Source organism: Dreissena polymorpha, chromosome 5 (assembly GCF_020536995.1).
Source record: "Dreissena polymorpha isolate Duluth1 chromosome 5, UMN_Dpol_1.0, whole genome shotgun sequence".
Lineage (NCBI taxonomy): Eukaryota > Metazoa > Mollusca > Bivalvia > Myida > Dreissenidae > Dreissena > Dreissena polymorpha.
Genome location: NC_068359.1, coordinates 4900999 through 4914516, shown reverse-complemented (window position 1 = coordinate 4914516; position 13518 = coordinate 4900999). Strand labels below are relative to the sequence as shown.

The 13518-nt window shown below is 34.4% G+C and overlaps 1 protein-coding gene across 1 annotated transcript in view; it reads right to left on the bottom strand.

Moving 5' to 3' along the window:
* The window catches only part of LOC127832253 (uncharacterized), a 116205-nt gene that overhangs the window by 96041 nt on the left and 6646 nt on the right, over positions 1-13518 (bottom strand). The window contains exons 2-4 of the mRNA XM_052357580.1: positions 12869-13311; positions 10573-10659; positions 912-1021 (exon numbers count right to left, since the gene is read on the bottom strand). Of these exons, the coding sequence (XP_052213540.1) occupies positions 912-1021; positions 10573-10659; positions 12869-13280 (609 nt within the window). The 5' untranslated portion in view covers positions 13281-13311. The remainder of the gene's footprint in view (positions 1-911; positions 1022-10572; positions 10660-12868; positions 13312-13518) is intronic.

Genomic DNA, 13518 nt, shown 5'->3' with positions numbered 1-13518 from the left:
GTTCTGTTGTTGTCGTTTAAATTTACGAAACTACGAAGATTGCTTATATAAGGTATAAAATACTTTAACTGTGTATACCCGGCGGAATAGCCGAGAGGGCAAATGCGTTTTTACTTCAGACTAACTCCAGGACTCCGGGGTCACTGGTTCGAGCCCTGGTACCGGCTACTTTTTTTCCTTTTTTTAATTTTATTCTTGATTTTTTACTAGAGCTTTTAAGATCCAATGTTTAAATTAATCAATATAAAGCATTTAATGACAAACTTCAAAATATGCCAAAATCTGTGAAAAGGCCCCTTTAACTCTCAATTATTAACCATAAATGGTCAAATCTTTATTTGACAAGTTTATAGTCAACAGACTGTATATTGAACATTCGAACTTCGCAGTCTTTAATTAATTTTTGTCTTTGATTAAGTTTCAGTTCCTTTACAAACATTGATAATTGTATTTTTTAAGAAAAAAGGTGTCAGGGTTCCTACGTTTAATTGGGGGTCATGTTTTGAAATAACGAAATTTGTATGCGTTATATAACGTTGTAGTCGTTCACTGTAAAAATCACCCCTATTTTGAGAAGAGAAAAACGTGTACGTTCTAATACGTTACAGGTGTGCAAAGGATAAGGCCCTTTATCCACATACCAAGATTTATCAATCTAAGATAAGTATACAGATTTTTAACGGACAAACAGATGGATGGACCCTTTCATCCCCTCTAGTAAAACCAGTAGCGGAGCAATATTAATATATGCATGATCAGATAACAGTTGCTATTTTGGGGAAGAAACCCAAACTGGTGACAGATGCAGAACAATGATTGACAATGATTGACCACATAGGACCACCCTAGAGCACTTTGCGCTCTGGCAAGCTAAGTTGCAGGGTGAATGTATCACACAATGCAGGTATTACCTTCACAGAGAAGTCTTTTCCTAAGGCAAAGTAGCAGTTGTATTTGGGAGCATACACGATGTACATGATGAGTCGATACTCATACTTTGGGTACTGCAGGGCTCGACGTACTACAAACATATAGAGAAACAAAGCTATCAATTGAAGTATGCTTCAAATCTTCAGTCTGTTCAACTATTAAACCGGTCACAAATGTTTACCGGTATGTACGTAATGTTGATAAATTAAAAATTATTTTTTAAATATTATGTACATGTATACAATTCATATGTTGACAATATAAGGCCAAAATGTCCTATTGACATACAGTATTGTCAAGATTTTACTGGTATTAAGCTTAGGTTAAGTATTGACAAAAAGTACTGTGATAATTAGGACTATGCCTTTTAGTTTGCATTAACATAGTCACTTTTGCTATAAAACCAAGCATAAATTGGTATTAACATACAAAAGTAGTATACAATTGATTTGTAATTTGTATTGACATACTGAATTGTCATCAAAATCAAGCCTGAATTTGTATTGACATACTGCATTGTCATCAACATTAAGCCTGAATTTGTATTGACATACTGCATTGTCATCAAAATTAAGCCTGAATTTGTATTCACATACTGCATTGTCATCAAAATTAAGCCTGTATTTGTAAAAGCAATATTGTCATAAAATTAAGCGTACATTTTTATCAACATACACAAATGCAATAATAAATGTATGCATTCATTTGTACTGACATACACAAGTGTCATAAAAAAAGAACCTCAATTTTTATTGAAAAACACAATTGTCATAAAATTAAGGCAAAATTTGTATTTTATACATTCGGTCATGTCATAAAATTATATCTAAATTTGCATCTGCAAACAAGAAATAATACAGTTTTGACAATAGCAAGCCTTAATTAATATTGGCATACAGTGTTGTCATAATTTTAAATTTTAATTTCATATTGACATGCCATATTGTCATTCAATTGAGAATAAATTTTGTATTGGCACGCTGTTTTGTCATTAAACCTTTAATTGTATTTACACTATCTTAAGCAAATGATGTTATGAAATAATGACAACAATATGATATTGTACAGCTGAGTTATCCAATTGATAAGAAGCTTTCAAGTCTATCTATTCTAAAATGAAGAAAATTTGACTAAAGGTCATATAAAGCAAAGATTGAGTTTCAAAAGATTCCATGAAAAAAATGGTGAATACAATAAATGGTGAATACAATAATGTGCTAAACTAAGGAACAAATTATGTTATTTGGGATGTTCAATATCACAACATGTGGATAAAAAAATATTGCTTAGGGAAATAGGAAGTTTTAGGTTATTGTAGAGAAACAAACAGTTGTTACTAGAGGTGACTTTTGTAGAAGAAAACATATGTCTGAAGGGAATAAACAAAACAGCTAATTGTGTCAGCTAGAGATATCAATGATTAATAACCCATTTACTGCCTTTACTCAGATTAAGAGACTGATTAATCAGTTCTATATTTTTGGAATTGATCTCGTACGTAGCAGTGTGGTTCTCAGGTCCGACAAACCCTCTCATATAGCTTAAGATCATCTGTATATTAATTAATATTACTTCAAAACCATATGCTCCTGTAACAGAGTGGACCAACATGTATTTAAGACAATTAAGTCCTGGATTTTAATTTTAACCAAAAACAGTGACCTTGAGAGCATCAAAATGGTTCTTGCATGCACCACACTGCTTGATATAAGTAAACATCTGTGCCAAGGTATTTGAAACCCTTGCTGAAGGCTCAAGTTGTAGGGTAGAAAATAACCATTCAACAAGGGCTGTTTGTAAAACATGCATGCCCCACATATGGGCTGTCTGTTGTAGTGGCAGCCATTGTGTGAATACGTTTTTTGTCACTGTGACCTTGACCTTTGACCTAGTGACCAGAAAATCAATAGGGGTCATCTGCGAGTCACGATCAATGTACCTATGAAGTGTCATGATCCTAGGCAAAAGAGTTCTTGAGTTATCATCCGAAAATAATTTTACTATTTCGGGTCACCGTGACCTTGACCTTTGACCTAGTGACCTCAAAATCAATAGGGGTCATCTGCGAGTCATGATCAATCTACCCATGAAGTTTCATGATCCTAGGCATATGCGTTCTTGAGTTATCATCCGGAAACCATTTTACTATTTCGGGTCACCATAACCTTGACCTTTGACCTAGTGACCTCAAAATCAATAGGAGTCATCTGCGAGTCATGATCAATCTACCCATGAAGGTTCATGATCCTAGGCGCATGCGTTCTTGAGTTATCATCCGGAAACCCTTTTTACTATTTCAGGTCACCGTGACCTTGACCTTTGACCTAGTGACCTCAAAATCAATAGGGGTCATCTGCAAGTCATGATCAATGTACCTATGAAGTTTCATGATCCTAGCCCCAAGCATTCTTGAGTTATCATCCGGAAACCACCTGGTGGACGGACCGACCGACAGACCGACCGACATGTGCAAAGCAATATACTCCCTCTTCTTCGAAGGGGGGCATAAAAATAATTGATTGTTATTTGACAATTTACCTCTAGGAATGACCTTAACATTACAGGTAATCATGTGGATTTTGTGCCAGCCAAAGAAGCATCTACAGGTAGTGAGGGCCATAATGACATGAAGTTCAAGGTACATTTGTTAAAGATTGATCTAGAAACCAGTTTTTTATTTGGCCTTGATATGGTAAAGATAAACCTTAAATTTCATTTAAATTATGTAAACATTAGAAGCGTTAAGAGTGTTTATAAAGTTTTTTTAGCATTTAACCTAGTGCATTTGTCCTAGTTATTGACCCCACTTAACCCGAATTTCAACTTGGCCCACATAAAATCAAGACAAAAATTGTGATCAAGTTTCATAGGATTAAGTCAAGAATGAGACTTTCAGGGTTGACAAAACATTTTCCTAAGACTTAATCTAGTGACTGAATGTTTGACCCCATTGACTCAGACTGCCTCTTGTCCTTGATCTGGTCAAGATCAACAGTTTTCTCAAGATTATGGCCTCTAGAGTTGTAACAAGGTAAAAGTCTATGGTGCACAACCAACAAAACCAAACACAGACTGACCTTGAGTTCGTCATGCTAAAGTGAGCTATAAATGCACTTTATAATTCTACCCACATTAACATATGAACAGTGGGAAACACTTTCTAGAAAGTGTTAAAGAATTAAAAAGGAAAACAAGTCATGGTAGAGATACATTGTAGGTATAAAGATTACTAAGGACACAGATACCAAATGGGGTCAACAAAAACTTGACGCTTACTATTCTCCTTCCTTACGGTCTCTACAAAATTTACAAGTAAATATAATCACCACACACAAACAACCAAATAAACATAAGAAACTATTGTCTGGCAATCGCCTAGCAATAACAGAGCGTTGATTGTCCGATCTTGTTTCGATTTCAACTCGATTCCTTCCCTGGCCCCACGTCAGGTACAATTTTAAGTGTGACTTAAAACTAATACCGATGGTCTGGCGCTAGCCCGATAACCGGAAAAATAAGTCACCTGCTGATCGGACGGTGATCGGTCTCTATTTGTGACTGATGTATTAAACTGTGTCACTCATCGGATGTCTCCAACATGTCCAGTCTTCCCGTTTCCTGGAGATCGGACACATCATCCAACAACCAGATTATTTAGGACTGAGGCATTAAACAACATTACCTATAGTTTGCATTTTCAGATTTTAATACATATTGTAAATAAGGGCTGTTTGTAAAACATGCATGCCCCCATATGGGCTGTCAGTTGTAGTGGAAGCCATTGTGTGAATACGTTTTTTGTCACTGTGACCTTGACATTTGACCTCATGACCTGAAAATCAATAAGGGGTCATCTGCCAGTCATGATCAATGTACCTATGAAGTTTCATGATCCTAGGCCTAATTATTCTTGAGTCATCATCAAAAACCATTTTACTGTTTCGAGACACTGTGACCTTGACAGTTATAAAACTTTAACCAAGGTTAAAGTTTTTGGACACACACATACAATGAATGAAATATGGGCTGTCAGTTGTAGTGGCAGACATTGTGTGAATACGTTTTTTGTCACTGTGACCTTTACCTTTGACCTAGTGACTTGAAAATCAATAGGGGTCATCTGCCAGTCATGATCAATTTACCTATGAAGTTTCATGATCCTAGGCCTAATTATTCTTGAGTTCTTATCAGGAAACCATTTTACTGTTTCGAGTCACTGTGACCTTGACCTTTGACCTAGTGACCTGAAAAATAAATAGGGGTCATCTGCCAGTCATGATCAATGTACCTATTAAGTTTCATAATCCTTGGCGTAAGCATTCTTGAGTTATCATCTGGAAACCATTTTACTTTTTCAAGTCACTGTGACCTTGATCTTTGACCTAGTGACCTGAAAATCAATAGGGGTCATCTGCGAGTCATGATCAATGTACCTATGAAGTACTATGGAAAATATACTTTTTCTATAACCTCAAGTTATATAAATCTCAAATATTCACAAAAACCATAGATTTCCTTTTAATTTTTAGTACAACAAAAAACAAAACTATTCAAAAAAGCTTTAAAGTCATACATTTATGTATTTATATGTTTTCAGAATGTGTGCTAAAAAAGGGCCATACATGAATCAGATTTGAAAGAGTTTAATATTTGATGGGAAGTAGTAGAGTAATGATATTAACACAATATTCTAAACACATTTTCATTTGTCAGGAAAAGTAACTGACACTAGTTGACTGATGAAATAAATGTAATAATATATAGCCTGATTTTTCTTACATTTTCACTAGTTTGAAATGCTGTGAAATCTCACATTTTTCACAGAAATTGGTGCTCTCAATTAGCTAAATATTCATTCACCAAAAACTTCTCTATTTCGCCAAAATGCATAGCTAAATGAAGGCAATATGCCAACAACAACTGCGACACTCTGTCCCCTGGTCTGTGCTTGGTGCTCAGACAGTAAAAGTGAACAATATGACATGATGTGCGCAACATTACCTAGGTAACGATGACGCAAGTTGACCTTCATTTTGCCTTTCTTAGCCAAGATTTTTGACTGATTCTGTTGGACTGAATAGCATTTGAGAAAAGCAGATGACAAACACAGACTAACACTGATTTATATGTTCCATTTTTCTATATAGCAAAAAAAAAGCAAAGAAAAAATGTCAAATGATGAACTTGCAACAAAAAAGCAAAAAAATAATAATTTAAATACATCTAACTAGCATCTAAAAAGCATATGAAACACAAAAAATATGTTCTAAATCTAAAAACCCATTTATATATAGCAAATATTTATCAAATCAAAAGATTAAACAGTACAAATAGTTGGTAAAACTTCCACCTATATTTCCAATGTACATTTTTTTAAGTCTGCTCACATGTTGTTGCTTTAATAGCCATCTTATGTCACTAGCTATATTACATGCAGTGCGGATCATACCTTGGCTAAGATAAAACGTTTTTGGTGTTAGATCTACTGTCTCTAAGTTCTTATAATCTGTGAAAGAAACAAACAGCACAAGCTTATTTTAGAACACATCACACAAGCAGTGTGATGGGATACCAGCTCTTTTGACACACACTTTAAATGTTCTATAACAAGAGGTGTTTGTAAAACATGTATGCCACCTCATGCAACTAATTTGCTTAGTACAAATTCTGAATGGTTTAGGTCTCTGATATATGGACCACCCAACCTACCTACCTACTGGCCAACAGGACAAGAACAAAGTAATTTTCCTCCGCATCATCAAAGGGGGTATCAATAAGAACAAATAAATTGTCATCTTTGCTTACCATTTATTTATTAATTTATGTATGAAGTTTATGGTTAAGTTGCTTTTCATTGAAAACAAGTGCTAACCCAATATACTATCTGATAAAACAAATATAATATAGGATAGTTCCACCCTGTACCACCACACCCCAATGTAGGTCAGAAAAGAATGAAACTATTTCGGATATTTATTTTCAATGGACATTATGAAATCATGCCAATTTGTAGTGTGAAATGAAGAGGTTTATCTAACATACTTTTTATAGGAATAACATTATAACGTTTAAAATGTACATTTAATTTCTATAAATTAGTGAGGACAATATTTATGGCGGAATTTATAAAATGAGGTCTACAAAATCATAAAATGAGGTGTGGCCCATCAGTTTCCATGAAAAAAATGTAACTCCCTACTGTTAAACATGAAGCATAATAATTCATTATATGTTCAGACACTGATTCACAACTATTCAAATATTCATGATAGCAGCCATGTGAGGCGCCAACACTATTGATTTGTGAATATTTATTTAATTATTGGCTTTTAAAGTCTTACTTTTATGAAAATTAGTAGCCTAAACAGGAGCGTAAAAATCTGTTAAAAGCAACATCTTTCAAATTTAGGCACCTTTGCAGTCATCCAAGACATGTTTTATCTCCAAATAAATTGTCAATACCAAGTTGTTTTGACAATATGCTCCCTACAGGACCAAAATTTGAACACACTATGAGATCATCAAATGTAAAAAATTATAAAACACCTCACTGTCTCACAGTTATAATGTGCATCATCATCATCATCATCATCATCATCATCATCATCATCATCATCATCATCATCATCATCATCATCATCATTACAGTGCATGATGAATTGTGCAGATTGTAAAAATTTTAAAACAAGAGGGCCTGAAAGGCCCAAAGTCGCTCACCTGAGATAACAAGATATTATTGGGACAAATCTTCTGACCAAGTTTCATGAAGACCAGAAAATAAATGTGGCCTCTAGAGTGTTAACAATGTTTTACTATAGCCATATAAGAAAAAATGCTCTACCCCCCTGGCAGCCATGTTTTTCAACCAACCGGCATCATTTTTGAACTCGTCCAAGATATTATTGGGATGAATCTTCTGACCAATTTCATGAAGATCGGACAGTAAATGTGGCCTCTAGAGTGTTAATTAGATTTTACTATAGCCATATAAAGAAAATTGCCCTGCCCCTTGGAAGCCATGTTTTTCAAACAAAGGTTACCATTTTCAAACTCATCCAAGATATCATTGGGACAAATCTTCTGAGCAAGTTTCACGAAGACTGGACAATAAATGTGGCCTCTAGAGTGTTAACAAGGTTTTACTATAGCCATATAAGGAAAAATGCCCTGCCCCCTGGTGGCCATGTTTTTCAAGCAAAGGTTACAATTTTCAAACTCATCCAAGATATCAATGGGACAAATCTTTTGACCAAGTTTCATGATAATCACAAAATAAATGTGACCTCTAGAGTGTTAACAGGGTTTTACTATAGCCATATAAGGAAAAATGCCCCGCCCCTGTGGTGGCCATGTTTTTCAACCAACTGGCATCATTTTTGTACTTGTCCAAGTTATTATTGGGATGAATCTTCTGACCGAGTTTCATGAAGATCGGACTATAAATATGGCCTCTAGAGTGTTCAAAAGATTTTACTATTATATAGCCACAGACAGCAATATAAGGAAAAATGCCCCGCCCCTTGGCAGCCATGTTTTTCAATCAAACATAACCATTTTCGAACTCATCCAAAATATCAATAAGACAAATCTTCTGACCAAATTTCATGAAGATCAGAAAATAAATGTGGCCTCTAGAGTGTTAACAAGGTTTTACTATTATAATAGGCAAATGTTGACGTCGCACAACAGACAACTGACGACGGACACAAGGCGATCACAAAAGCTCACCATGAGCAAGTTGTGCTCAGGTGAGCTAAAAACAACTCATGATAATTGATTAAGTTATGATTATTAAGGTAAATGGCCAAAATAAAATGTTTACGTAATGAGCATACTTAAGACCTCAACAATGCATTGTTATTCAACAGTAGTTAAGTAGTAGGTAAACATCCTCAATATAGAAATACAATTTTATTGCAGACCCAGCAACAAGCTATAAACAAAGAATAAACATTTCCTCATGCTTATAAATATTTACAGGATCTAACACAAAGCAATAAAACACATTGCCAAAGGAAGATCTTAAAGATAAACAATTATTTATAGATATGACTATTATTGATCCATTTAAATGTATTAGCCAATTCACCAGGTTGTGCACTATACAGAGCACCCAAAAAAGTCATATATTGAATAAGAAGGTTTGACTTTCAAATCTATTACTTTTTAACTTTCAAATAATAAATGAAAGTTCTCAACACACATGTTTCACTCAGTTTGATGTTTATATAGCTTCAACAAATACATGAGACTTAGAAAAAGACAATCCCTCACATTGCATCATCTATTACTGTATAATTTATAGTTCAAGTGACAGTGAAACTTGTTCTAAGTACTGAACATTGTCTTTATTATGCAATCTGATCTATCATCCTCAATATGGTATTCTGTTTTCTGTGCTTGACAAGCTTGAAATAAATAATGTCAAAGCATCTGCAAAAATAAGATAATAACAAGAGATATGTTTGTCAGAAACACAATGCCCCCTCTTACTGCTCTGCTTTGAAGCCATATATTTGACCTTTGACCTTGAAGGATGACCTTGACCTTTCATCACTCAAAATGTACAGCTCCATGAGATACACATGCATGCAAAATATCAAGTTGCTATCTTCAATATTGCAAAAGTTATGGGCAATGTTAAAGTTTTCGGACGGACAGACAGACAGACTGACGGATGGACAGTTCAAAAACAATATGCCACCATTCAGGGGCATAAAAATAAAATAAAAAATATAAGAATAATAAAATCTGGAGAAAACACAACAACATGTTCTTCTCTCAGAAGAAGCGCTGATACTAAGTGTCTATATATTCACTTAAAATAAAGTTTGTATGAATTATTTAAATGTATTAAAGCTTTAAAAATGACAAAACATTATGTTATTAAACAAGAGCACCCCATAACGGGTGCCACGTTTGGCTGCGAAAGCTTGTCAGATTTTTTTTTTAGAGGTCACAGTGACCTTGACCTCTGACCTAGTGACCCAAAAATGGGTGTGGCTTGTAGAACTAACCAAGGTTCATCTTCATATGAAGTTTCAAAGTTGTAGGTGGAAGCACTTTGATTTTAGAGCCAATGTTAAGGTTTTAGCACGACGCCGGCAGTCGACAAGACGAGCTGGCTATGACAATAGCCAGGGTTTTCTCCAAAAACAGCCTCGCTAAAAATGAACATAAAATCAACCCATGAACAACAAATAAAGACCACTTTGTAAGACAGATGCCTTTCAGTGAAAATTTGAAAAATTTCGGAAAAAAAAATCCAATGTTTAATATATCATAAAACAACAATGTTTCAGCTAGGCCAAACAGAGAAAGATATTTTTTTCAAGCATTTTTAAATGTACACTTAACAGATTTTGATGATGTCATTATTATTGACATAAATATTTATATACCAATTTTGTTGCAAACAAACAATAACTGTGGAATAAATATATCAGAGATTGGCTGAGAATTGCTGTAGAAAAATTGCAGGAATGTTATGATGCACACATTGACACTCCAGCAATCTTTGGAGCATGCCAGCGCAGGTAAATGTTATAAAATATTATTATCACTACATGCATGTAAATGCAAAATGAAAGTCTGGTTAACCCAAATCACTATACAGAAAAAAGACACAAAAAGGCTCTGTACCTCTAGGGTCCACTACATCTCTCTTCCAGGTGGTGATGCCTTTTGAGTCGAGAATCACAAACATACGCATTCGTCCACTATAGGCAACTGAAATCAAACACAACGGTTATGCGTGTATGAAAAGTTTGTGATTGCATTGAATGATACCATTATAAACATCAAGTTAACTTTGATTTGCCGAGTTTCAATAAACATTTACCGTAATTACTCAAAGTTTTCGGACGCTCTAAGTTTTCAGACACCCTCTTTTTTAGCAAAAATAATTATTTTTCGTAATTTTCACACATACGGGTTAACGTCGATAATAAATGTCTCTTAATTTTCTGACAGTATATTTTACATCACTATTTTACAGACTTCCGCCCAGTTTTTCTCGCTTATCTTGTGACACTTCGATCATGGATTTTTACAACAGGATTAAGGTAATAAAACCTTGCAGATGCATGCCTGAAGGCAATGGACCATTTCATTCGCGTAATTGGGTAAATAATCATGTATACCGTTAGAAAAAAAAAAAAATTCACCCAATGGATTCACCCAACAGCGTTTGAACTAAAATCGTACTATTAAGGAATCAGAATGTTTTATGTTTTTCCTTTTTTGTTCTATACCATTTAAGGCAAGTTAGCAAAGCTGTGAAGTTGTATTTATTTTTTTAAAGCAGAACAAAAGATGTGTTTGTCAGAAACACAATGCCCCTTATTGACCTTTCACCACTCAAAATGTGCAGCACCATGAGATACATATGCATGCCAAATATAAAGTTGCTATCTTCAATAATGCAAAAGTTATTGCAAAACTTTAACCAAGGTTAAAGTTTTGGGACATTCTCAATGAATGAATGAATTACAGACATACAGACAGGCCAAAAACAATATGCCCCCGATCTTTCGATCAGGGGGCATAAAAAGAAGAATAAATAACAAAGCTATTGTCAAGCAATATGGTCCCCTACCGGTTCCAAAATTTGTCAGAAATTCCACCATTTTCAGAATTTTTTTTTTGGTTGCAATAGCAACCACAATTTTTAACATAGGAACAAAATGAAATGACGTGCATAATGTCCATATTGCCATCTATCCATGTTGCAAGTTTCATGAAAAAATATTAAGCACTTTTGAAGTTATCGCAGGATCCAGAAAACCACCATTTTCAGCAGTATTTCTAGTCTATTTGTTGCCATAGCAACCAGAATGTTTGACGTAGGAACAAAATGAAATGACGTGCATAACGTCCATATTACCATCTATCCACATTTCAAGTTTCATGAAAAAATATTTAGAACTTTTAAAGTTATCGCATGATCCAGAAAAGTGTGACAAACAGACTCACAGACAGACGGTTAGACACACAGAGCACAAACCATAAGTCCCCTCCCGTGAAACCAGTCGGGGACAACAACAAGAGCAAAGCATAACGGGTGCCACGCTCGGTTGCGGGTGCAGTTTTGAATAGATGACAGCTTGTCAGATTATTATTATTTTTTTTTTTTTTTTTTGGAGGTCACAGTGACCTTGACCTTTGACCTAGTGACCCAAAAATGGGTGTGGCATGTAGAAATCAAGATGCAGCTACATATGAAGTTTTAAAGTTGTAGGTTGAAACACTTTGATTTTAAAGCCAATGTTCAAAACCTTGACAAAATGTTCAGGTTTTAGCACGACACGGACGACAGGACACAACGAGCTGGCTATGACAATACCTCGGGTTTTCTCAAAAAACAGCCGAGCTAATAAAATTATTGTATGTTCTTTATTTATTGCTTTTATTTCAATATAATTATAATTTTCTAACGCCATCATTTTTTTCTATTAATTTTCAGAAACCTGTAATTTTTTTATATTGTTAATTAAAAATTTTTTGGACAGGAACAAAATAAAAATAAGTATCCGAGAACTTAGAGTCATTAGAGTTAATATAATAACTTGAAATATAAACATTTTTATGAAACATATTTATCTACAAGATTGATTATATTAATAAAGGTTATATCTAAACAATTATAAATAAGTTATTTTAGCATTTAGATGCCCACAAAAACAAATCTCACAAAAATCAATGGAAAACTATTTCTGAAAACAATAATTATTCAAGATCCTTACTTTTTTTGTTTGATGTTATTTTAAAAGCAGATGTAATTTTTTTTTAAATGTGTCTTACAAATTAATTGATTCTTTCAAAATAAATTGTTAGACAATGAATTTTCTAACACTTTTTAAGAAACTCCCATGAAAGAGACAATTACTTAATTCAACAAACCAAATAAATCTCAGCATTTCCATGAAAAAGTTATTACCTCCCATAATATCAGCCTGTAGACTACTATGTTCATAAGTAGCCCTTGGTTGAATGCCATATGGCAGCGACGTGTAGTGCTGTGATATCTGCACCTGTGGTCCGTCGCTAATATTACTCACACTGCTCAGATCAGAAACGCAAGACTCTGTCCGATCTAAGGTCTTTGATAAAGTCTCCTTAATTTTTTCGAAGACTGGATCCTTTTCTCTGATAGAACCTTCTTCATTTTCAAACTCCTGTTCAAAGTCCTCTTCTTCTTCAATGCTGCTCAGACTGATGTCAGAAATAGTCTGAGAATGTTCAGAGTCATCAAAGTCGGAATCTCCAGGAATCTCCTCAACAGGTTCGAGATTTCCAGGCGGCAGTCGAATCGGTCCTGGACTGCTAAACCCAGAATAAGGCTGCATCATCCCTGACTAGTAGAATGCCCCAGTTGTGTCACTGCAAAAAAATATATATGGATGAACAATAAATTTGGACATAAAAGACAAAGCATAAAAATACCAACATTTTTTAGATAATAATTTTTATGCTAAATACAAACACAATGCTATTATTGAAAACACAACATAATTTTTTATGAGAAATTATTTGCAGAAAATTTAAGGGACTTACACACTGATGCATGGATGCAAAAGATGACAGACA